We start from the raw sequence: 25064 nt of genomic DNA, 5'->3' as shown, positions 1-25064 counted from the left end.
AGTGGTTCATTTTTACTTTTACTTGAGTACATTTGAGAGCAGTATCTGAACTTTCTACTCCACTTCATTTCTGAACTGGATTGAAAAGTAAAAGTATTTTTCATATGATTTGAGGGGTTATTTTTCCCACGTTCGTGGAAATATCCTGACTCAAGATTTTGAGCTCGAGCTTCAGCTTTGAGCAAAAATAAATAAATAAACACAACATTCAGAAGGAAAATGAAGAAATTGATTCATATTGTTTCTGTTGAACAAAATATGAATCATTTTTAATCAGTATCACCACCTCCTCCTCCTCCTCCTCACCCTCTCCTCTCATCCTCTCCTCCTGCTCCCCCTCTCCTCCCCGTCTCCACTCCTCCCCGTCTCCTTTCATCCCCATCTCCTCTCCCCCTCTCCTCCCTGTCTCCTCTCCCCCTCTCCTCCTCTCCTCCTCTCCTCCCCCTCTCCTCTTATCCCCCCTCCTCCTTTCCTCCTCTCCTCCCATTCTCCTCCTCTTCCCCTCTCTTCTCCTCCTCTCCCTCTCCTCCTCTCCCCCCTTTCCTCTCTCATCCTCCTCTCCTCCCCCTCTCCTCTTCTCTCCTCCTCTCCTCCCCTTCTCCTCCCCCTCTCCTCTCCTCCGCTCTTCTCCTCCTCTCCCTCTCCTCCTCTCCCCCCTTTCCTCTCTCATCCTCCTCTCCTCCCCCTCTCCTCTCCTCCTCTTCTCCTCTCTTCCTCTCTTTTCCTCCTCTCCAGCCTCTCCTCCCCAGCACCTATTGTTACTGTGACCAAAATATGTTTCATTTTGAATCTTTAATTTCTACATTTACACTTTAACAAATGAACACTCCTGTGAAATACCTTTAATTAAATACTTTTACTTTTTACTCTTACTTAAATACTTTTACCTGAGTAGATTTCTTCTACTTGAGTAACTGTTTTCCTCTGTCTCTGTACTTTTAATGATAAACTGTCATATGATTATTCTTCATTAGTACGACACTGGTGTTTTCTGTTTGTGCTTGAGCTGCAGCGTGACACCACATTACATCATGATGTTCGTAAAATGTGATGTTGTCACTTTGGTGTAAACGGGAAACTCCAGCTCATGAAACTCCAGCTCATGAAACTCCAGCTCATGAAACTCCAGCTCATGTTTGAGCTTGAAGCTCTGCAGATGTGACTTTTATCTGGCTCTTGTCTTTTTCATTTGACCCTTATTTTTGTTCAAACACAGGATTCTGAAATCAAAGCTTCAGTCATAAACCCGCTTCTTCTGCAAAGATCCAACTTTTTATAAGAAACATGACTGACGTTTTTAGAAAGAAGCTCAGAGTTTGATTCTCAGACTGTGTGGGGCCGTGTTCTGTTGGCAAAGCTCCCAATCAAATTAAAGACAGCGGGACAATCACATGGTACAACTGCTCCATTTGTTCCTGTTCCAAACTGCAAACACTCCGTTCCACCTTGTGATGTCATCAAGATGTGCTCCACTGAACATGAGTCTGTTTTGTGAAATACAGGGACCTTTAAAAAAAAAATTTTTATGAGTTAAATCATTCACATCAGGCTAATCACTTTCATATCATTATACAAACTTTACCAAAACACTGGCGAATGAGCTAAAGTGTAAAGTCAGATGAGGGCGTGTGTCCAGCAGTGGTCAGCAGGTCCAGATGCCAAACGCGCCATGAGGAAAAACGCTGACTGTAGATTTGATTCGATCGCTGCTTTAGGGCTTTTTACAGTCACTTTAAACGCACTCAAAATGAACTCAAGCACAAAAAGATGAGTGATGACCAGGGACACTGGCTGATGTCAGAAAGTGAGTGAGTAAATGGAGAGGGGCGGGGCTAAACTGTCCACAGCAGTGACACACGGCCGCTGTAGACTCACGCTAATGCTGTAAGTCTGTAGGATGGTGCATTCTGGGATTTCAGATGACATCATCACGTTTCAGAGAAGTGATGTCACGAGACTAAGATGTGAAAATTTGATGGTGATAATAAAGAAAACTTTATACACTATGCTAATTTTGATAAAAACTATTTCTGAATAGTCTGTTTGGTCAGTATATTAAAAGAGTATCTTTTTACAATACTATTAAGAATCATTTGTAATTAAACATTGACTGTTTATATTAATGGACATAGCTAACCTGCTAACCGCCACGTTACAAACAGGAAGTGATCATGGGCGCACTTCTGGCTCCAATTCACTTTCTGTGTAAAAACTGTGTCTCCTCTCTCTGTAACTGCTGCTGTCAGACTCGTTATTTTGGTCTTAAATGTTCGTATTAACCCGCTCTACATGATCCTGGGTTTTTTATTTCAATATTGTGTCTGTAAATCAAGATATGAAAATTAGTAACAGACAAATCAGCTTCCTTCTTTCTCCCGAGGTTGCTCCTGCTAGCGTTAGCTACAGGTTTAAGTGACAGCATTGCTATTATTGATCTTTAAATTGGAGTTTCTATGCATCGATAAACAGGAAACAACTGTTGCATTCTGGGGGTTTTTGAGGCTCATGTAAAGTTTCATCACACAGACACACAGTGTCAGGTCAGAGTTTTTTCTGTTTCTGCTTTTTGTCATCTTCATTCTACATTCTCTCTCTCTAGTCATCTCATTCCTTGTGTGGCCGCGCCTCAGATAAAGTGACCGAGCTGACCCCCTCTGGTGTTAGTACCCTCCAGGGCCCACTTCTGACCCTCAGACGGGGCAGTTCCCTTCACACAGTGGAGACACTCGTGGGCCGGGCCGTTCTGCTCCAAAGCTCCAGTGTAAATGAGCTCCTGCCTCTGCTCCAGAGTCTGTGTCTCAGTCCCACATGGACATGACACGTGTCGTCTGTAGATACAGATATGTAAAGACTGCAGACCCCTCCCCCCCTCACCCTCACTGTCCATTTGAATGAGAGCTCAGAGGGCTGATGGGAATAGTGCCCTTACAGAGGCTGATGGGGTCTGTGCCCTTAAGAGCGTACGCTGGCTGACCTTGTGCAGTTCTGGACGGGGGTCTCTGCGTTTGGTGATGTTTCTGTCTCCTCCAGGGCCTCATCGTCCTCGTTTGTGCAGCAGGTGGAGATTTCATTCTTACAAATATTACATCTTTTGTTTGAAATAGTAAAAAAAAAAAAAGCCCAATGCTTTAATCATTCAGCAACAAAACAATAAAGACATCTGCAGTGAAATAAACAGTACAAAGACCAGTTTAATGCCACACTGCGGAACAATCCAGGCAAACTAGCATCTCCATAGAAACAGGCAGGGAGCAGACCCACCAGAAAAATTCCACAGCACAGGGTAAACCTCACTATCCAGACATTGAATGACTCTGGACACTTTCTGTTAGCCACAGACCTCACACTGAGCTAGCATACTGCACCTGGAAAATCAAACGGGTTTTATTGGAAGGGCATCTGACATAAAACAGACAAAGCAGATGATTTGATGTGACACCTGCATATGCCAAACAAAGATCCAAATGTGTTATGACTTATCATCTAAAGTAATGACTGAATTACTGAAGTTTGAAAAAATGGTAAATCTCATGAGTTTCTTTGGAAAGTTTTGTGATGGTGGAGACGTTTGTGGCCCGTCTCTCTGTTGTGTTGATGTTTTTGTTGTCGTAGATTATAGTTCTTGTAGTTTTGTGATGGTGCAGACTTTTGTAGGTCCTATCTGTTGGTCTGATTCTCGTCGTAGATTCTCGTTGTAGTGGTAGTTATATAGTGTGAATGTTACATCATGAGTCTGGTCCATCTCTCTTTCGTTTCGTTCATGTTTCAGGTCCACATTGTTCTCGCTCGGTATAAAAAGACCAGTTCACATCTGCAGTTTTTCCACATGTGAAATCAGTTAGCACGATGTTAGCTAACGGGATACTGTGTGGTACGGGGATTATGTAACGTCATTAAAGGATGCAACGAGAGAAAGTCAATGAACATTTGACTGAGAGTGAGAGTGTGCGGCTCCCTCACAACTCATAGAGGGAGAGAGCTGCTCATAGAGGGAGAGAGCTGCTCATAGAGGGAGAGAGCAGCTCATAGAGGGAGAGAGCAGCTCATAGAGGGGGAGTGGAGCTCATAGAGGGAGAGAGCAGCTCATAGAGGGAGAGAGCTGCTCATAGAGGGAGAGAGCAGCTCATAGAGGGGGAGTGGAGCTCATAGAGGGAGAGAGCAGCTCATAGAGGGGGAGTGGAGCTCATAGAGGGGGAGTGGAGCTGCTCATAGAGTGGGTGGAGCTGCTCGCTGCTCACTGAGGGGACAGAGCTGCTTGAAGTGCCATTGTGGGAATTCCGTGCAGAAGATTCCTGACATCCTCTGCTAGGCCGTGCCCATATATGGTCAAGACGATCAATAAGCGACACATGTTTCATCACAAACTCAAAACAAGCGCCCCCTCCTCCTCCTCCTCCTCCTCCTTCTGCACCTCCTCCTCCTTCTGCGACTGCGACACAAAGCAGACCCATTCCTTCACATTCAGAGCAAACCATAGACTGTTTATATAAATGCATATAGCTAACATGCTAGCTGCTGTGTTATAAACAGGAAGGGATCATGGGCGCATTTCCGGCTCCATCAACTCTGGCTCCAGTTCACTTTCTATTGAAAAACTGTGTCCCCTCTCTCTGTAACTGCTGCTGTCAGACTCATCATTTTGGTCTTAAATGTTCGTATTAACCCGCTCTACATGATCCTGGGGTTTTTATTTCACTATTGTGTCTGTAAATCAAGATATGAACATTAATAACAGACAAATCAGGCGCCTTTTTTCCCCAAGGTCATGTTGCTAAGTAGAATTTTCGTTACCTTCAACAGCCTTGCTCCAGATTGGCTCTTTGGTTGCTAAGATACTCATGGTCTTAATTCCAAATATGGAACTCACCTCCAAATTGGTCCCTCTACATGCTGGCCCCGATGAGCTTCACTTAGGGCACTTGCGTTTAAAAAGGCTGCGGTGTAAACTCAAAATGAGTGACTCTTCCTCGTCTGACTGCGACTCAAAGCAGACGGACTCCTTCACATTCAGAGCAGAGAAAACTAGAGCTCAGTATAAAGAGTGCACAGTTAGAGTTTGGTCTAGTCTTTATATATGGACAGATTTACATTTATGTGCAGAGTGTCTGTCAGTTTTATTTATATCACATTAAATTGTTCCATTGATTTTCTTTTTTTCTTTGGTTCAGCTGAAGTCGTTTTAAATGTGCTTTATAAATAAACTTGAATTAAACTGATTACATATGTCGTCACTATGGAAATAGCGATGGAGGTGGAGACTACGTTTGATTCAAGGTTTTAAAAAATACAGTTGAAATGACCAAAGCCGCTCTCCTCCACAAACAACAAAAAGATTCGTCCCCCTATGGGTCATATTCTGTAAAACACCTGCTTCACAAAATGTTGTTGGACTGTGGCTTTAGTTCAGTTTATATTTCAACACTGTTATTGTTCAAATCTTTCATTCTAACCATAAATACCGAAGCTAACATTGCGTTTGGACACAGTTAGCATAGCGCCCCGTAGAGCGTGTGATGTGCAGGCGGCAGCACGGTCATGTGGTTGTTCACATTTGTTTGGCCAAAAGTCAAAGCAGCAGTGTTTGTGTTCAGCTCCAGAGCGCGGTTTAATACCAACCCCTTCGACCCCGAACACCTGCCGCCCGGGACACCTGCTGCCCCCGCTCCCAAAATGTGCCCAAGCGCATTCAGTCACCACTTCACCAGTCGAGCTCAGACGTGGAGACGTTGATATTTATTTTATTTAATTACTTTTGAATCATTTATATTTCTATTTCAAATTTTCACAATGCAGTTTTAGGCTGTAAAAATGGAGTAATAAATTGCAATCCCACGGCAAGAAGATATTTCAACTTGGCACAGTAATATAAGATCATTTAAACTTTAAACTTTAAGGGCCCATATTACCTTAAAGGGCCCCTATGACTCTACTCTCTGATCTGTTCTAATGTTGTTTCCTCGTCGCAAACAGACCTGGAGTTGTGTTTTGATTCATTCACACATGTTTAACACACAAACCCTGTGTATTTAGGCTGAGTTCTTCTCTCAAACCGAAAACACTCTGTTCCACCTTGTGATGTCATCAAGTGGCTCCACTGTGTTTTTAAACTCCACACACCTTCACTAGAATCATTTGGATCATTTCAGTTCTGGAATTGCCAATCTCTACTGAACTAAAGGTAAAAGGAGCTGTTAACATGAAAACTACCACTTCATGACATCACAAGGTGGAACAGAGCATTTTAAGCTTTGGAGATGTAGACAGACTAAGAATAAAGTGTTACTCAAACTAAATATCACATTTGACATAAACAAAACAGGAAAGAGATGCCGTAAAAACAAAGAGAAAGTCTAGAGTACAGAGCAAAGTTCATTTTCGTGACATAAACAGGATCGATGAGTGTTTTGGAGAGCGCGTTCTTTGCTATTTGGAGCTGCACCTCTGTACCAAAACAAGCCTGTTCACTGCTCCAATCCCTGACTCTGCACCTCGAGTAGGAGAGGATCACTAAGAGGATTTACTCCAGCTCAAAGAGATGAGAGAGTTAAATAAACGTGTGTGCGGCGGGAAACTGCACTTTTGGATTATTGAGCCTCATCTCGGAGCTGCTTTCTTAACACCAACATCCTTTCAGAGCGCTGTATACGGCTATAATTCCCCCAAAACTTGAACTTGAGCAACCTCACATGAGCCTTCTGAGTGTGGAGGGAGTTATTTTGAGCTGGGAAAATATTATGGTTGTAATTATGATTATGCAAACAATACGATTATGTAAAATGAGTCAGGTGACTTCAGACTTAAAGGGCCTATATTACACAAAATGGACTCAGGTCAAGTTTAATCCATGTTCTAATGCTGTTCCCTCCTCCAAAACAAACCTGGAGCTGTGTTGTGTTTCATTCACACATGTTTGAGTAACATTTATATATTATATTATATATTATCAGTCTGTTTACATCTTCAAAGCTCAAAACGCCCTGTTCCACCTTGTGATGTCATGAAGTGGTAGTTTTCAAGTTAACAGCTCCTTTTACCTTTAGTTCAGTAGAGGTCAACAATTCCAGGACTGAAATGATCCAAATGATTCTAGTGAAGGTGTATGGAGTTTAAAAACACAGTGGAGCACTTCCTGTATTACCACATGATGACATCACAAGGTGGAACAGAGTGTTTTCAGTTTGAGAGAAGAACTCAGCCTAAATATGCAGGGGTTTGTGTGTTAAACATGTGTGAATGAAACAAAACACAACTCCAGGTCTGTTTGTGATGAGGAAACAACATTAGAACAGATCAGAGAGTAGAGTCATATGGGCCCTTTAAGGTAATATGGGCCATTTGGGTCCGCAGATGAACTATTTTTGCTTGTTGTTGTGTGTCATGTTTTATTTGTTCTTTAAACATCCCTAACCTCCTTTTCCTTGTGTTTGTGCAGAGTCTGTGAGCAGCTGAGAGAGGGACCCTGTCTGCCCCACTGTCCAGCGACGCCATGAGCTGGAGCTTCCTCACACGACTACTGGAGGAAATACACAACCACTCCACGTTCGTCGGGAAGCTATGGCTCACCGTGCTAATCGTGTTTCGCATCGTCCTCACTGCTGTCGGGGGCGAGTCCATCTACTATGACGAGCAGAGCAAGTTTGTGTGCAACTCGGGCCAACCAGGATGCGAGAACGTGTGCTACGACGCCTTCGCACCTCTGTCCCACGTGCGGTTTTGGGTATTCCAGATCATCTTGGTGGCGATGCCATCTCTCATCTACATGGGCTACGCCATCAACAAGATAGCGAGACTGGAAGAGGCGAAAGGAGGAAGCGGGTCCACAGCGGTGAGAGTCGCGGGAGGTTACACCCACAGGAAGCCCAGGAAGATTTGTTTCGGGGCCAGACAACACCGCGGGATAGAGGAGGCTGAGGACGACCAGGAGGATGATCCAATGATCTACGAGGTCCCAGAGATCGAACCCCCAAAAAGACCCAGAGACCCTTTACAGCCGACCCCCAGACCCAAAATTCGCCATGACGGTCGGAGACGAATCAGGGATGAAGGTTTGATGAGAGTTTATGTTCTGCAGCTCGTGACCAGGACAGTGCTGGAGGCGGGTTTTCTCGCGGGTCAATATCTCCTGTACGGTTTCAGGGTGAAGCCGATCTTCGTGTGCTCTGGGAATCCTTGTCCTCACAGCGTTGACTGTTTCGTGTCTCGTCCGACTGAGAAAACCATTTTCCTCCGGATCATGTATGGCGTCACCGTCCTCTGCCTCACGTTAAACGTTTGGGAAATGCTGCATTTAGGTGTGGGATCCATTTGTGATATCATCCGAAGAAGACGAACACCACCGGCCGAAGACGAGTACCAGCTCGGACTCTTGGGCTCCAACACAAACGTGGACGGTTCAGTCGGTGTTCCCGGCCCCGAAACCGGATCAGACGCGGGCGTAGGCGGGGACGGGCCGGCCGATTATGTCGGCTACCCCTTTTCCTGGAATACCCCATCGGCGCCCCCTGGCTACAACATAGTGGTAAAGCCGGAGCAGATGCCCTACACAGACTTGAGCAATGCTAAAATGGCTTGCAAACAAAACCGTGCCAATATCGCCCAAGAGGAACAGCAACAGTTTGGGAGCAACGAGGACAACTTCCCCAGTACAGGCGGGTCCCGGGTGGGTTTGAACAAGGACATGATCCAGCAGGCCCACGAGCAGCTGGAGGCAGCGATACAAGCCTACAGCCAACAGCACCAGGCGGGGGAAGGGGACCCGGGACACGGGGGTGAAAGTCCCGACGACAAATCCCAAAGCAATATCATAATCCAGGCACAACCTCAGCCCCAAACACAGGCTCCCAAAGATAAAAAACATAGACTGAAACACGCCAGCAAAGGGGGCAGCAGCGGGGGCTGCAGCAGTAGTAACAGCAGCAGTAGTAAATCTGCAGAGGGAAAGCCGTCCGTTTGGATTTGAACTTGTTTAAAGACTTGTACAGAACAGAAGGACTGTTTAAACCAGAGTGCCTAAGAATCCTGAATCTGGATCCTCAGAGTCCGAGTTTCTGATGAAACAGAAACTGATGAACTCTTATATCTGTGTCTTTTTGCCTTTAAACCCTTTAAGAAAATGATTCAGAGGCGGGCAGCAAGAATATATTTATATGCTCTTTCTTCTTCTCTCCCTCTCTCTTTCTCTCTCTCTCTCTCTCTCTCTCTTTCCCTCTCTTTCTATTAGATGGGTCAAATACAGGAGAACACATTTTCACATAGGGATAATACAGTATTCAGAGTGTTCTATGAATTTTCCACAGTGTGACATTATACATAAAAACAGGCCTTCTCAATGTGAGTGTGGTCACCTCTCCACAGATATGACCTGTACCTGTAAAGCTGCTTGTCGCCATGGATATAGATAAAGTTTAATGCCATACTGCGGAACATTTCAGGCAAAGCAATAACATAAAGTTACACAGTGCAGTTTTAAGTGATGTTATTCAATAGAGTTTGGATCTGAAGTTCTTTATAGCTCCAATATGGAGCTTTAATCCATGTTCTAATGTTGTTCCCTCCTCAAAAACAGACCTGGAGTTGTGTTTTGTTTCATTCACACATATTTGAGTTACACTTTATTATTAGTCTGTCTACATCTCCAAAGCTCAAAATACTCTGTTCCACATTGTGATGTCATGAAGTGGTAGTTTTCAAGTTAACAGCTCATTTTACCTTTAGTTCAGTAGAGATAGACAATTCCAGGACTGAAATGATCCAAATGATTCTAGTGAAGGTGTATGGAGTTTATAAACACAGTGGAGCACTTCCTGTATTACCACATGATGACATCACAAGGTGGAACAGAGTGTTTTCAGTTTGAGAGAAGAACTCAATCCAATCCAATCCACTTTATTTATATAGCACATTTCATAAACAAATTGTTTCCAAAGTGCTGCACAGAGACAAAGTGACATAAAAAAATAAAATCAATAAAATCAATAAAACACATAAAAATAAATAAAATAAAATAAAAACACAGAGGACCACACAACTCACGCGGTGTTAAAAGCCAGAGAATAAAAGTGTAAATATGCAGAGTTTGTGTGTTAAACAAAACAAAACAAACACAACTCCAGGTCTGTGTGTGATGAGGAAACAACATTAGAACAGATCAGAGAATAGAGTCACACGGGCCCTTTAAGGTAATATGGGCCTTTAAATAACGTCTTTCTGTTTTTTTGACAGTGAGTTTGATTCTTGCTGCTCGACCCTCCTCTGATTATCGCCATGTTTAATCTGTTATTTCAAGCTCAAACATATGAACTCCTTTGAAATTAATGATCGCCAATTAGCCATAGCTCATTTACCAGAGAGAGGCAGTTACACGCACTCCAACTGCATTATGGGAAATCAGTGACATTTGAATGAAAAGACCCTTATATAAAAAGCAATACAAACTGACATCATAATCATGCCCTGGTTCCTAATGGCCTGTGACTTCACATAACATTTAACATGAACGTGTAATGAAACTGCAGCGCTCAGAGCGATGTGTCCAGCAGAGGGCGTCACCTTCCTCGAGGCCGTTTCCTGTCTGTCCAGCTGTCTTTTGTACTTTGCATTTGACCAACAGTTTGTACTTGTTATATGGGTCATATTTCTGATCTGCAGTACACAAGAAATACGTCCGTGTTTGATTATGTCAGAGGTGTTCACTGATGTCCTGTGTGAGACTGCCCCCTGCTGGACACGTTAGCATCACTGCAGGGTCAGGGCTGTGCAAAGCCATTTATAAATCTGGTTGATGCAATATTCAAACTATGCCATTATGTTTATGTGTGAGCTGTGCCAAAAAAAGACCCAAGTGTTCGCTCTGAAATCGCAAAGAAACAACGACAAAATGTGAAATAGCGACATCTACAGGGCAGGAAGTTCACTTTTTATAGTTTAGAGCCAAAATTCATGAAGCTGTGAATTTTTTAGATGTAATGCAAACTCTAGGATGATGCTATGTTTTTGACTGGAATGTTCCGCAGTCTGGCATTAAAATGAATCAGTCTAAATGTACATTCTTACTGTGTGCAGCCAGGGTCGCCTCTCCACAGAGCTGACCTGTACCACGATCTGGTGTCCATGGAGACGGGTTAGTGGAACATTCCAGGCAAAGCAGCCACATCTTCATAGAGACAAGGAGGTGGCAGGCGCTCCATCAGAAAAAGTTACATACTGCATCTTTAAAGGACCCATATTATCTTAAAGGGCCCATATAACTCCATTCTAATGTTGTTTCCTCATCTCAAACAGACCTGGAGTTGTGTTTTGTTTCATTCACACATGTTTAACACACAAACCCTGCATATTTAGGCTGAGTTCTTCTCTCAAACCGAAAACACTCTGTTCCACCTTGTGATGTCATCATGTGGAAGTGCTCCACTGTGTTTTTAAACTCCACACACCTTCACTTGAATGAATCATTTGGATCATTTCAGTCCTTGAATTGCTCATTTCTACTGAACTAAAGCTAAAAGAAGCTACCACTTCATGACATCACAAGGTGGAACAGAGCATTTTGAGCTTTGGAGATGTAGACAGATGTAAAGTGTTACTCAAACATGTGTGAATGAAACAAAACACAACTCCAGGTCTGTTTTTGAGGCAGTAACAGCATTAGAACATGGATTAAAGCTACAGGGGTCAGTTTGTGTGATACAGGACTTTTAATGTTCTGTGGTCTACATCTGAAAGGAACAGCAGAATAGTTAAAGTTTCCTCTGAGTGTTGGACTGTAGCTCACATGTTTCAAGCCCTGAATTAACCTTAGACTGAACAGTGACTTTAATGCAATTGAAAGCCCTAACCTGTCACATTTTGGCACATATGCATCCTCGTGAAGTGCTTTTTGGGACAGTGACGTCTTCCCAGTCGTGTTGAAACTGCAAAAAATAAGTGTCAAACTTTGCGATGGAGAGAAGCCATTATGCCCACAGTGAGTCCGTGCGCCGCGCCAAACCTCGGGAATCTCCGGCCATTTGGATATAAGACTGACGCTTTGGGAATCTCCAGTTATTCTGAAATGAGACTGATGCCTAAAGAGCCAAGCCTTTTATAATCTTTGTTTTTTATTCCGTGTCTGTTCAAAATCTTTGTGTTTTGGAGAAACTCAAAACCATAAATTCCCAAATTGCTGATTTTTTGTTCAAATGTTTTTATAAAGTTTTTTAAATCCTGATTTTGAATATTTATGTTTTTTATTTTGAAAGGCCTTTTAATTGTACAGAAATGTATGTGTATTATAACAAATGTATATTTTTATAGACTGTTATGTCTCGACTCAAAGCAAACATCGTGTGTTACTGTAAACTTGTATTTAATGTATCTTATAAGACATGTTTTTACTAAGAGTTTTGGCATCTGCCGAACAGCTGTGACCGAAACAGCGACGTCTGGAGCCATTCAGAAGACAGGAAGTGCCATAGGAGCCAAACCCGTCTCCAAACCCAAACCCCAAACCCATCTCCAGCTCCAAACCCTAACCCCAAACTCTAAATCCCAAATTCTAAACCCAAACCCGTCTTCAATCCCAAACCTCAAACCCCAAAATTCAAACTCCAAATCTGTCTCAAACCCCAAACCCACCCCAAACCCCAAAACTCAAACCCCAGACCCACCTCAAACACAAAACACGTCTCAAACCCCAAACCCACATCAAATCCCAAACCCCAAAACTCAAATCCCAAACCCCAAAACTCAAATGTCAAGCCCGTTTCAAACCTGTCTCAAACCCCAAACCCGTCTCAAACCCATCTCCTCCAAAACAAAGCTCTGAGCAGAGTCGTTTACATCATCTGAGTTGAGTCAGAAAAATTATCAGCGCCACCATGGCAATTAACAATTCAGAACGATATATTTTGAAAAGTCTTCAAAATGTCGCCTACAGACTGAAAGCTTAAAGGTCCCACATTACACAAAATGGTGTGAAGTTTAAGTCATGTGATGAAGCTGCTTCCTCCTCAAAAACACCCGACTTGCTTCTCGGCCTGTATCCGCCGCCTCGTGGACACAGAAGAGGCTGTGGAACATTCAGTGATGGAAGAACACTTTGAATATCTATTCATTTACGGAATGCAGTTAGTTCAGAATAAGTATTTCTGGTCGGTCTACATGTGTTCAGTTACTTCCCAACATTGCGGAACAGTCAGTCAAAGCAAAACCATCTCCATGGAAAAAAGCTCCACAGTGCAGTTTATTCAAACTATAAACAAATGAACTATGAGCTGAACATAAACTCCTCTCTCTGTGCACTCTGTGTTGGCCGTCTTAGCCCCATTAGCCACATTAGCCACGTTAGCTGCAGCTCCACATGTCTCTGTAATGAGCCAGCTGTTTGTGCATCTGTATCACAGTCAGCTGCTCTTCAGACGCTCTGGACCTCAGCTCTCAGATGATCCGGCTCTTTACATCAGCTCCGGCTCTTTACACCACCTCCAAGTTTGAAAAAACAGAAAAGTATCAGAATCAAATGTTTTGTCCCTGAAAAACATCTGAGACAGAAACAGTTCAACCACTTTTCAAACAAATGAAAACTGGACAGAATTAACGGTGTAGTGTCCAGAGTTTGGAAGTAACTGACATGTAACTGAAAACCTGTCGGCCCGTTCATGTGTGAATGAAACAGCAAACCTCCAGGTTTGTGACGAGGAAACAGCATCAGAGATCATAGGATAGTGTAATATGTGCCCTTTAAGGTAATATGTGCCCTTTAAGTTACAGCTGATGCAGTGCTGTTACACACCACTAGAGGGCATTGTGCTTCCATGATTGACAGGGATGAAAACGGGTCACTGTTCATGAGTCTGTATCCCTCAGATCAAACCAGATAAACTTTATGCAATATGAGCCACGTGTCGTCGCTAACCCTTTAAAGTAAATGCCTCGGTGAGACGTGTGCGGCCCATGTGTGACTGGGCCAAATCCTTAAAGTATTCAAATTCAAAATATGAAATTAAAATACATATATATTCTTTTGCATAAGCTGTAAACCTGTATTCACTGACATGGGCATGACTCCTCTGATATTTACACTGTTTCAAATCTTAAAGTCGTATTTTTCCCAGAACTAACACAGATTTACTGAAGAAAGTAAAACTAATAAAAGTATTGTCCCCGTGTCACTGTATCTAATGAGACTGTGATGAAAATGAGCCCTCTGTGATGAAAATGAGCCCTCGGTGAAGATAAGGTCGGAGGAGGTGGAGACGTCTCTGATGGTGAGGCCTGAGGAGGTGGAGACGTCTCTGACGGTGTGGTTTGAGGAGGTGGAGGGACTAATCAGAGCGTCTGTTTTGTTTTTTGTAAATGTACAATTGTTTGAGAGCCACGAGGCTGATCCCTGAACCGCCATTTTGACTTCTTCAAAATCATTTGCATGTGAGAAAAACTTATTTTCATACAAAAATAAAATGAAAATCAAATGTGACTGTGTCTCTTTCCTGTGTGTGTGTGTGTGTGTGTGTGGGGGGGGGGGGGGGGGGGGGGGTGTTATGAAATGATCCAAATGATTCTATCGGAGTTTAAAAACACAGTTGTGTGTTGAGTGTTTTCAGTTTGAAAGAAGAACTCAGCCTAAAATGCAGGGTTTGTGTGTTAAACATGTGTGAATGAAACAAAACACAACTTTGTGATGAGGAAACAACATTGGAACAGACCTGAGAATAGCGTAATATGGGCCTTTAAATGTATAAACACGAAAAAAAAAATACGATTCATTTAGAAAAAAAAAAAAAACTTCCCCATCTCGTATTACAGTAATATTCTTGTTTGTCAGCTCTTTGCCTGTTGCCAGTGCTAGGAGAAGGGACTACACTGAGTACAGGAGTGGTCAGGGGATGGGCCAGGGGGTGTGTCTCAGTTGTCAGGCTTTTGGAGCTGTTTTTGTCATGTACAAGCTTGTTTTAAAAGCGCTCACTCTAAGACAGTGGTTCTTAACCTTGTTGGAGGTACTGAACCCCACCAGTTTCATATGCATATTCACCAAACCCTTCTTTATTGAAAAATAAAATATGATTTTTTTCAAATTCAAGACACATGTGTGTTTTACTGGTGCACAAAATGAACCGTGCATTAACATCACTGTGTTCAAATAAAACCAATACAATAAATGAACTCACAACAAATTACATACTTTTTCACAAAGGCATGACATTTTTTTAATACTACCACACTGAAATTATTTAAATTTTTAACCTTATGTATTTATGCTATGTATTATTTTTAACATTTTAACACACACCGTAACTTCGCAACCAATTGTGCTCTCATGTAAATTTGAACGGCATGTCAAAGCAGAGGCATGAGGCTCTTTAAATATGTTACTGTCATTACGGTAATGTGCTTCCATGGTCCCTCGAAGATGTCCAATCAGAGCATAGTTGTCGCCGGGATCCTCCCAGTCAATGCTGGGGCATCACTCTGGCCACTCACTCTGGCTGTGTCTCAATTCACCAATGTGCCTTGACCTCCGTCGAACCCCTGAGACTGTCTCACTGAACCCCTAGGGTTCGATCGAACCCAGGTTAAGAACCACTGCTCTAAGAGAACAGGCATTTTAAGCGGGTTTGGATTCACATTGTGGTCGTAGTGGGGATTGTACTTTCATATGAACACGACGGAACATTCAAACAGACTAAGGACAAGGCAAATGTCTAGACACACCTCTTTTTCAATGTTTTTTTTTTTTTTTTACCACTTTCTACATTTTATATACAAACAGAAGACATCAAATACATGAAGTAAGATATATGAAGTTATGTAGTAAAGTTATTTATAAGTTTGCACTGAATATTTTTGGACAAAGCAACAGGAGGCAGCTCTGAGGATATGAACATAAAACATAAAAACATACATTGTAGATCAAACTTACTCAGACAATTTTTTTACAGTAACAATAAGCAGAACAAAGTTTAAAATGCACCATTCTCACATCTCTCAGCCTTGGACCAGAAAACCACAAAGACTTGGGATTAGAGCAAAGGGATCTGTGCCCCAGTGCATTCTGGGATGAGAGTGAGGCTGGATATTTAGTTTTCACTGTAGTTTGCACTCTTCACCGCAATGTACTAACTGCACCAATAGGGGGAATCAAACCACATCAAACCTGGGACCAAACAAAAACTAAAACAAAAACTAAACCTGGGCAAGACCAGAACTAAACAAAGACCAGAGCAAGACCGACCAAAGTCCACATCAGGACCAAAGTTGGTTATTTAGGACCAAACAGGGACAAGTATAAACACAGACTGGAGGAAGTACCACAGACAACACAACTGTTATTACAGGTTTGACAAAGTTCTTCAGGTCATAGCAGACCACTGAAGCCCCTCGGGTTAAAGAGGAGATGGCCCTCATGACACTTTTATTTATAAGTTTAATCCATAGCAAAAGACAAAATTTAAATCTGCCAGCTGGACAAATCGTTGTAGGAGTGAAGACGTTTCGCTGCTCATCCAAACCACTTCTTCAGTTCTGGTCAGATTACTGCTGGACACTGCCTTAAATCTGTCTGCAGGGAGGAGCTAACTACACTGAAACTGTAAACAGATATTGTCTCCTGGTTAAGGAAGGATTGTCTTTCCTAACAAACATATCAATCATCTTCAAACATAACAAACATATCATCTTCAAAGGAGTGCTTAGTGTCTTTCAGATGGAGATGTACGGCAGACTGGAGTCCTGAGGAGATCTCTCGACGGTATTAGTACATTCTCTTACGGAGTGGCTGTTTAGTTTCTCCAGTGTAACTTTCACTACCCTCTTCACTACACAGAAGTGTATTTAAGGCAGTGTCCAGCAGTAATCTGATGAGAACTGAAGAAGCCGCTTGGATGAACAGCGAAACGTCTTCACTCCTACAATGATTTGTCCAGCTGGCAGATACTTTGTTTGCTATGGATCAGACCTGGATGACTGAGGACACAGATAAGTTTAATCCATGTTTCTAAATGAACAAACAAATACACAGAAGTAAATAACATCACATCAAGGCAGATTATTAACTCCCCCAAAAAGACACACGGGCTGAGACCATGGTTTATGTCCCTATGGAGACAAAGCTGGGCCCAGTACTGCATTTCCCCAACTGTCCACCAGAGGCTGCCATTTCTATCCACTCAGGGAGTTCACAACAACTGTATTACTGAAAAATACAAACTGCTCATCATCAGACCAGACGAGAGACTTTTCATGGGGTTTAACCCTTCGGACCTCCAGAACCAGACCGGGTTTTTGAGGTAGTTTGGGTTCTTGGACACGGATCGGGTTTGGAGGTCAAAGTCCTCGATGGTGTAGAAGGCGCAGAGCAGCGGCTCAGTGTTGTGGCTGTAAGAGAATGTGGGCAAAAAAGTATTTAGTCAGCCACCAATTATGCAAGTTCTCCCACTTAAAAAGCGAGAGAGGCATGTAATTTTCATCATAGTTTCACTTCAACTATGAGAGACTGAGAAAAAAAAAATCCAGAAAATCACATTCACAGTCAACACAGTCTCATTTTTAAAGAATTTATTTCTAAATTATGGTGGAAAATAAGTATTTGGTAAATAACAAAAGTTCATCTCGATACTTTGTTATATACCCTTTGTTGACAATGACAGAGGTCAAATGTTTTCTGTAAGTCTCCACAAGGTTTTCACACACTGTTGCTGGTAGTTTAGCCCATTCCTCCATGCAGATCTTCTCTAGAACAGTGATGTTTTGGGGCTGTTGCTGGGCAACACACACTTTAAACTCCCTCCAAAGAGTTTCTATGGGGTTGAGATTTGGAGACTGGCTAGGCCACTTCAGGACCTTGAAATGCTTCTTACCAAGCCACTCCTTCGTTTCCCGGGCAGTGTGTTTGGGATCATTGTCATGCTGAAAGACCCAGCCATGTTTCATCTTCAATGCCCTTGCTGATGGAATGAGGTTTTCACTCAAAATCACACGATATATGGCCCCACTGATTCTTTCCTTTATACGGATCAATCGTCCTGGTCCCTTTGCGGCAAACAGCCCCAAAGCATGATGTTTCCACCCCCATGCTTCACAGTAGGCATGGTGTTCTTTAGATGCAACTCAGCATTCTTTCTCCTTCAAACACGACAAGTTGAGTTTTTACCAAAAAGTTCTATTTTAGTTTCATCTGACCACGTGACATTCTCCCAGTCCTCTTCTGGATCATCCAAGTGTGTTACTGATGGTAGCCTTTGTTACTTTGGTCCCAGATCTCTGAAGATCAGTCACTAGATCCCTCGTGTGGTTCTGGGATTTTTGCTCACCGTTCTTGTGATCATTTTGACCCCATGAGGTGAAATCTTGCGTGGAGCCCCAGGTCGAGGGAGATTATCAGTGGTCTTGTATGTCTTCCATTTTCTAATAAGTGCTCCCACAGTGGATTTCTTCACACCAAGCTGTTTACCTATTGTAGATTCAGTCTTCCCTGGTGCAGGTCTACAATTTTGTTTGTGGTGTCCTCAGACAGCTCTTTGGTCTAACCTTAACCCAACCCATAGTGTCTTTTATACTGATAACGAGTTCAAACAGGTGCCATTAACAGGTAATGAGCAGAGGACAGAGGAGCAGATATTGTGCTTGTTTGTAGGTGACAAAATAATTATTTTACCAAGGAATTTACTAATTAATTCATAAAAAATCCTACAATTTCATTTTCTGGATTCTTTTCCCCCATTTTGTCTCTCATACTTGAAGTGTATCTATGATGAAAATTACAGGCCTCTCATCTTTTTAAGTGGGAGAACTTGCACAATTGGTGGCTGACTAAATACTTTTTTGCCCCACTGTATAAGTATATGATATATAAGTATATATGATGTATAAGTATGAAACCAGGACTAAACCAGGACTAAACGCCAGGACTAAACCAGGTTTCAACCAGGACTGAACCAGGACTAAACCAGGTCTAAACCAGGACTAAACCAGGACCAGAACAGGTTTCAGAGGTTTATCAAAATAAACCTCTGAAAACTTAATTTACAAACTCGATTTTACTTATTTGAAACAGATGTAAGTTTTAATTGACACAAATACAACTGTCTGAGTCAAGTCATCAAAATAAAGACAAGCTAACGGCTAACACGACTGACGCAGATTGGGCTAATGACTCAGACCTGTTTGTCCTCATAGAGACATTTAATGCCACAGTATGGAATAAAAATTTTGCATCTCCATGGTGACAAACACATACATGGATCCATTACATCTGTGGAGAGGACGCTCACAACAGAAACTCTTGTTTAATTAAATAGATACTTGGATTATTCCAGGTGAAGCTATCTTCTTGGAGACCAGCAGATGGCAGCCCCACTAGAAAAGTTACATAGTGCTCCTTTTATGAGCCTTCACCCACACCACTCCCCATTTACTTCATTAAAAATGTAAAAATAACTTACTTTTCTACAATAATACTGGAATTCACAGTCACATGCACCTGCACATCACATCCACAGTGTGTCATAAGGCAGATGAGCACATTTTATAAAGATTTAAGTGTTTTTATGCGTCTCAACTGAACACAAACTGGGCGGAGTCTATGGCCGCTCCACAGCTGCTATTGATCAGAATCTGTCTGTTGCCAACGACGGCACATGTGTCCAGACTTTTGTTTGAGAAAGGATGAGCCTGCAGGAAACAAACGTGGAGCAGGAGACTGAGGTGTGAGACCAAGGTCACCGGAAACCACAGACTGTACAAAGAAGTGTCTCAGTGAGTGTGACGCCATCACAGCGTTTGGCTCCAAATGAAGCTCATCAAGGCTAGAGCAGTTATAGGGGCGGATTTGGAGCAGAGAAATGCAACCGCGAGTATCATAGCAACCAGGTACCGGTCCGTGGATCAATTGGTACCGGGCTGCGGGCCGTCCAAGAAATAATTAATTATTTCTGTTGTATTTATTATCTGAGTCTGAACAATCGTTTATTTTGAAAAATCTTTTATTTTGAAAAATGACCGCCAACCCTCCAACCTACCCTGTCATCCCTCCCAACCCCGCCCCCCAGAGTCCTCCTCCATTTTGTATTTTTTAAATTTATTTTATTGTCATCAATGGGATGACAATAATTGCCATCCCATCCCATAGGAATGGCAGCATAGGTTCATGCTGCGACTCGGGGGGTCCTGGTAACCCCCCCCCCACCGCTCGGGGGGTCCTGGTGACCCCATCAAAGTCTTTCTCCGTTGATTTAGTTATTTTATTTTTTTTCCACAAACGGACTTGTGGGGTCTCCGGGACCCCCGGCGCTCCACTATAGGTTCATGCTGTGACTTGGGGGGTCCTGGTAACCCCCCCACCGCTCGGGGGGTCCTGGTGACCCCATCAAAGTCTTTCTCCGTTGATTTAGTTATTTTATTTTTTTCCACAAACGGACTTGTGGGGTCTCCGGGACCCCCGGCGCTCCACTATAGGTTCATGCTGCGACTCGGGGGGTCCTGGTAACCCCCTTGGGGAGCACAAGGGTTAAATACTTATTAGGCTTTGAAATTAGCATTAGCATTGACAAACAAAGAGGTACCTTTATAAACACAGAAGAGTCCTCCAGTGGAGTTTTCTTCACATTTGTAAAGTTTTTAATATGTTGTCAGTGACATCCACCTGCAGCTCCTTGTCCACTGCCTGATCCTAACCCCCTTACCTCTGACCTCTGACCCCTGACCCACCTGCAGCTCCCTGTCCACTGCCTGATCTGTCAGGATTTAGTGATTTTAGCGTGACTCAGCACAAACCTCACAGACATTACATTACACTGGAAATGGTTGTCCCTCTGTTTCTGGAACTAGCTACCACTGTGCACAGTAACAATTAATAATAAAAATAAACTTTAAAAATAGCCTCACCTCGTCTCCTCTTCTTTGAGCTTCTGCGCTGCCTGCTTTGACTGTTTAATAGCTACTGTCAAATTGTTCAAAACCGTCAGTCATGGTACATTTTTTTCTTTGCTTATTGGCATTTCATTGTGTATTCATCTTTATTTGTTTTTTGTTTTTTTTAAACGTCCATTGAATTTGATCAACTGGCGTTAGCTAACTTTAGTTCAGACGTTTTTTGTGTCTTTGTGCTAAATAATGATCGTGTGTGAGGTGTTAGGGTGTATGTAGTATTTTTGGGGGTAATTTGGAGTTATTGTGTGGTCATTTAATCATTGTCTAGTGCAGATTTGATGAACTTTTATGTATTTTCCCGCTTTTTATGGCCTGAGGCCATTTTTACCATTGCCCCTAGCAACAGTTATAGCATTGTATTTGTGATTGCATCAACAATACACTGCCTTCAAAGTTATAACCTTTTATAATAATGACACAAATGCAACGATTTATAAACTTCGGTCTAGAGTTATCAGTTTTTTTTTTATAATACTTGTGATGTGATATTAGTGCTAACTGCTAACATTACTGCCTTTACTAGCTAAGCACAGTGTTACTTTTATTACTATTTTATTAGAATTGAAACACGCTGTAAATATGTTTCTAGCTGCCTCCAACAGTATTTCACATTTTGTATGATCTGTTTCAGCGTGAGTGCATCTCCATCCACGTGGGGCAGGCTGGTGTTCAGATTGGAAACTCTTGCTGGGAGCTTTACTGTCTGGAACATGGCATTCAACCTGACGGACAGCTGCCCAGTGAAAAGACTGTGGGAGGAGGAGACGACTCTTTCAACACCTTTTTCAGTGAAATGGGAGCGGGAAAATATGTGCCCAGAACCGTGTTTGTGGACCTGGAGCCAACTGTAATAGGTAAAGTCAGATTTTAAAGCACTTTTTAAGTCAGTTGTTGGTACTTAGGTTGTTACTAAAATGACTACTGCCATTTCGCATCTAATGTATTTGTAGATGAGGTGTGTACCGGAACCTATCATCAGCTATTCCACCCTGAGCAACTCATCACTGGAAAGGAAGATGCTGCTAACAGGGACCCAAAAACTGGTGGGTCAATTTTTATTCGCTGTATACTGTGTTTTATGTTTTGGTCATACCTTATGGTTGTTAAATGTATGATGTTATATCTCCTATCTGTCATTAGGCTGACCGGTGCACTGGTCTCCAAGGCTTCCTGGTGTTCCCCAGCTTTGGCGGTGGAACTGGCTCTGGCTTTACGTCTTTGCTGATGGAGCGTCTTTCTGTCGAATATGGCAAGAAGTCCAAGCTGGAGTTCTCCATCTACCCTTCTCCGTGACTGTCCACTGCTGTGGTGGAGCCCTACAACTCCATGCTGACCACACACAGCACCCTGGAGCATTCAGACTGTGCCTTCCTGGTCGATAATGAAGCCATCTATGACATCTACTGCAGAAACCTTGATATTGAGCACCCAACCTACACCAATTTGAACAGGCTCATGAGTCAGATTGTGTCCTCCATTACAGCTTCTCTTCGCTTTGATGGTGCTCTCAATGTGGATCTCACCGAGTTTCAGACCAACTTAGTGCCGTATCCTCGGATTCATTTCCCTTTGGCCACCTATGCCCCAGTCATCTCTGCTGAGGAGGCTTTTCATGAGCAACTGACAGTGGCTGAAATAACCAACGCCTGCTTTGAGCCTGCCAACCAGATGGTCAAATGTGACCCTCGCCACGGCAAGTACATGGCCTGCTGCCTGCTTTACCGCGGGGCTGTGGTTCCCAAAGATGTCAACTCCGCTATTGCCTCCATTAAGGCCAAGCGCACTATCCAGTTTGTAGACTGGTGTCCCACAGGTTTCAAGGTGGGCATCAACTCCCAACCTCCCACTGTGGTCCCTGGAGGAGACCTGGCCAGAGTGCAGAGGGCCGTGTGCATGATGAGCAACACCACGGCCATCGCTGAGGCCTGGGCTCGGCTTGACCACAAGTTTGATCTGATGTACGCCAAGCGTGCCTTTGTCCACTGGTACGTAGGAGAAGGGATGGAGGAGGGAGAGTTCTCTGAGGCCAGAGAGGACATGGCTGCTCTAGAGAAGGATTATGAAGAAGTGGGTGCTGATTCCATGGAGGGAGAAGAAGAAGAGGGCGAGGAATATTAACTTGTTTTAAAATGTGAATAACTGTCCCATGTTCTGTTTGTGATAAGTTCTACCCTCTCATTAGACATACGTGCATTGTTTTTCAGTTGTCAACACATTTAGAAACATTTTTAGAATAGGTATCTTTTAATACTTGTAATGTTTGGTCATTGTTCTTACAAATGTGTGCACTGTATGTCATTTACTGGAAAATAAATAGTAAAGAATAGTTGGATAATAAACATTTTCACATTTACAATTTATTATCCCTTCACAACAACTAAGTTTTCTTTTCACTCATGCAAAACCTCACTTAAATCTTCTATATATACAATATAATAATAATAAAGCATTTGATTCAGTGACTTTCAAGACACCCAAACCTAAACGTTAGGGGACCACTGTTGCTCCTGAGCATAAAAGTTGCACTTTGTAACTTTTCTGGTCCAGGGGTCACTACCTGCTTGTCTCACAGAGGTTATTGCTTTGCCAGGAATATTAAAAGATAAATGGTTACATTTTTATATAGTGATTTTCTATATTCAAGGCACTCAAAGCACCTTAGATCAATGAACCACTCACTCATTCACACACACACACGTTCATGATCGTTCAGTCACAGTTCACCGGGCCAACGATACTGCACAGGCAAACTATTTAGTTGTGCATACCCAACTTTATTATTAGGCTGAAATGCCTGGTGCTGTTTGTTATGTAATTTTACCCCACAAAATAACTAAAACTAAGACTGACAACTGGTGAATGCACCAGACTTTTGCCTGTGTTTGTAACCAGTTAATAAAAGCTCATTTGAAGCCTCAACTTTGTGTTTTTTTTTTTTTTTTTTTCAAGTATAGCTGATTTAAAGGTGTGCCAAAAATATTCCTTTTCACTGAAATGATAAACCGAGCTTGATTTTCATGAATTGCAGAATGAATCCAAGTTTGCAAATGCAATTTTAAAATGGGTATTAAAATTACATGGCATTGTCAATTTGACATTGAATTGGAAATTAGACTATTATGTAACTGGATCAAAACCATATAGCTGCACATGTTTCTACAGAAGATAGCGATCATGTGTGTTTTTCTATACAATGCATTCGAAAATGTGCTCCAGTAACTTTGGGCCTTAAGAAGGAGGGGGTGCACTGAGGCCAGTTTGAAAGAACAAACTTCACTTCACATAAAAGAACATAAAAAATGATTTATTAGATGTACTGTACATCTAATCTCCTTAATGCAGCATTTTGCGGCTTTCGTTTTGTTTAGTTTTTTGGTTAATCAAATACAGTGTTTTGTTGAAGTCCTAAACTTCTACATTACAGTGAAACTGCGTACATTAAAATAATGCACACATAACCTTTCCCTTTAAATCATATACAGTACCCTATAAAGGTTCTTTGTAAAAAAAAAATAAAATAAAAATCTGTGCTTTTACAACCTTAGGTTTCGTATGATTTCATTGAATTGGAATCATGAATGAACGGATATTGCAGCAGAGGAATACTGAATTTCACTCCTTGAAATTATTACAGTGTTTGTGTAACACCTGTTTGTGGAGCCCAGCCTCACTGCAGCAGAGTGCTGCTGCTGCTGCAGTGAGGACGCCCTCTAGTGGTGGATCATGAGCTTTGGTTTATGTAAGATCAACAGTTGTTTGAGTCCAGTTATTCTTCAACACACACTCTTAAAAAAAAATGAAAATACATAAAGATATCCCTGTCCAAAAATATATACACAAAAATCCAGATATTATGACTGAACCAATCCAGGAATTTTTCAAATTTGAAAGGTTTCCAACTATGTATGAAGAAATACTAGGCCTACAATGTGCCAAGTGAAGTTAATTTTGATTTATAACAGCTGCTCTTTAAGAGATCACTATTATTTAGTTACACAAGACTGTAAAGTTTGATTTTGTGCAACAATAAAACCTCAATTTCAAAATCGATCTTAGAGCCAACAGCCATTACATCACCAAGAACGACATGTAGCACTGAGTCTAAACTGGGGAATTCTTCTACATATATTATAATGTCATTATTAAGATATGGAACCAAAGGA

At 42.3% G+C, this 25064-nt stretch overlaps 1 protein-coding gene and 1 pseudogene across 2 annotated transcripts; both read left to right on the top strand.

Moving 5' to 3' along the window:
• Positions 1 to 7486: 7486 nt before the first annotated feature.
• On the top strand, positions 7487 to 8959 carry gjc1 (gap junction protein gamma 1). Of its 2 annotated transcripts, XM_033971072.2 has the most exons (3): positions 7487 to 8347; positions 8450 to 8740; positions 8825 to 8959. In XM_033971072.2, the coding sequence occupies exons 1-3, from the start codon at positions 7487 to 7489 to the stop codon at positions 8957 to 8959; spliced, it is 1287 nt and encodes a 428-aa protein (XP_033826963.1). The 2 variants fall into 2 exon arrangements, with proteins under 2 accessions (XP_033826963.1, XP_033826962.1); XM_033971071.2 differs by having other exon boundaries at positions 7487 to 8959.
• A 10679-nt stretch (positions 8960 to 19638) lies between these two features.
• LOC117375338 (tubulin alpha-8 chain-like) lies at positions 19639 to 23019 on the top strand (annotated as a pseudogene).
• Positions 23020 to 25064: the final 2045 nt, after the last annotated feature.

This window comes from Periophthalmus magnuspinnatus, chromosome 8 (assembly GCF_009829125.3).
Source record: "Periophthalmus magnuspinnatus isolate fPerMag1 chromosome 8, fPerMag1.2.pri, whole genome shotgun sequence".
Classification (NCBI taxonomy): Eukaryota; Metazoa; Chordata; class Actinopteri; order Gobiiformes; family Gobiidae; genus Periophthalmus; species Periophthalmus magnuspinnatus.
Note: the sequence above shows the minus strand (reverse complement) of the source record. Positions and strands in the feature narration are given on the sequence as shown.

Coding starts and splice junctions, on each gene's coding strand:
- gjc1 (XM_033971071.2), top strand. CDS start 7,487: ATGAGCTGGAGCTTCCTCACACGACTACTGGAGGAAATACACAACCAC.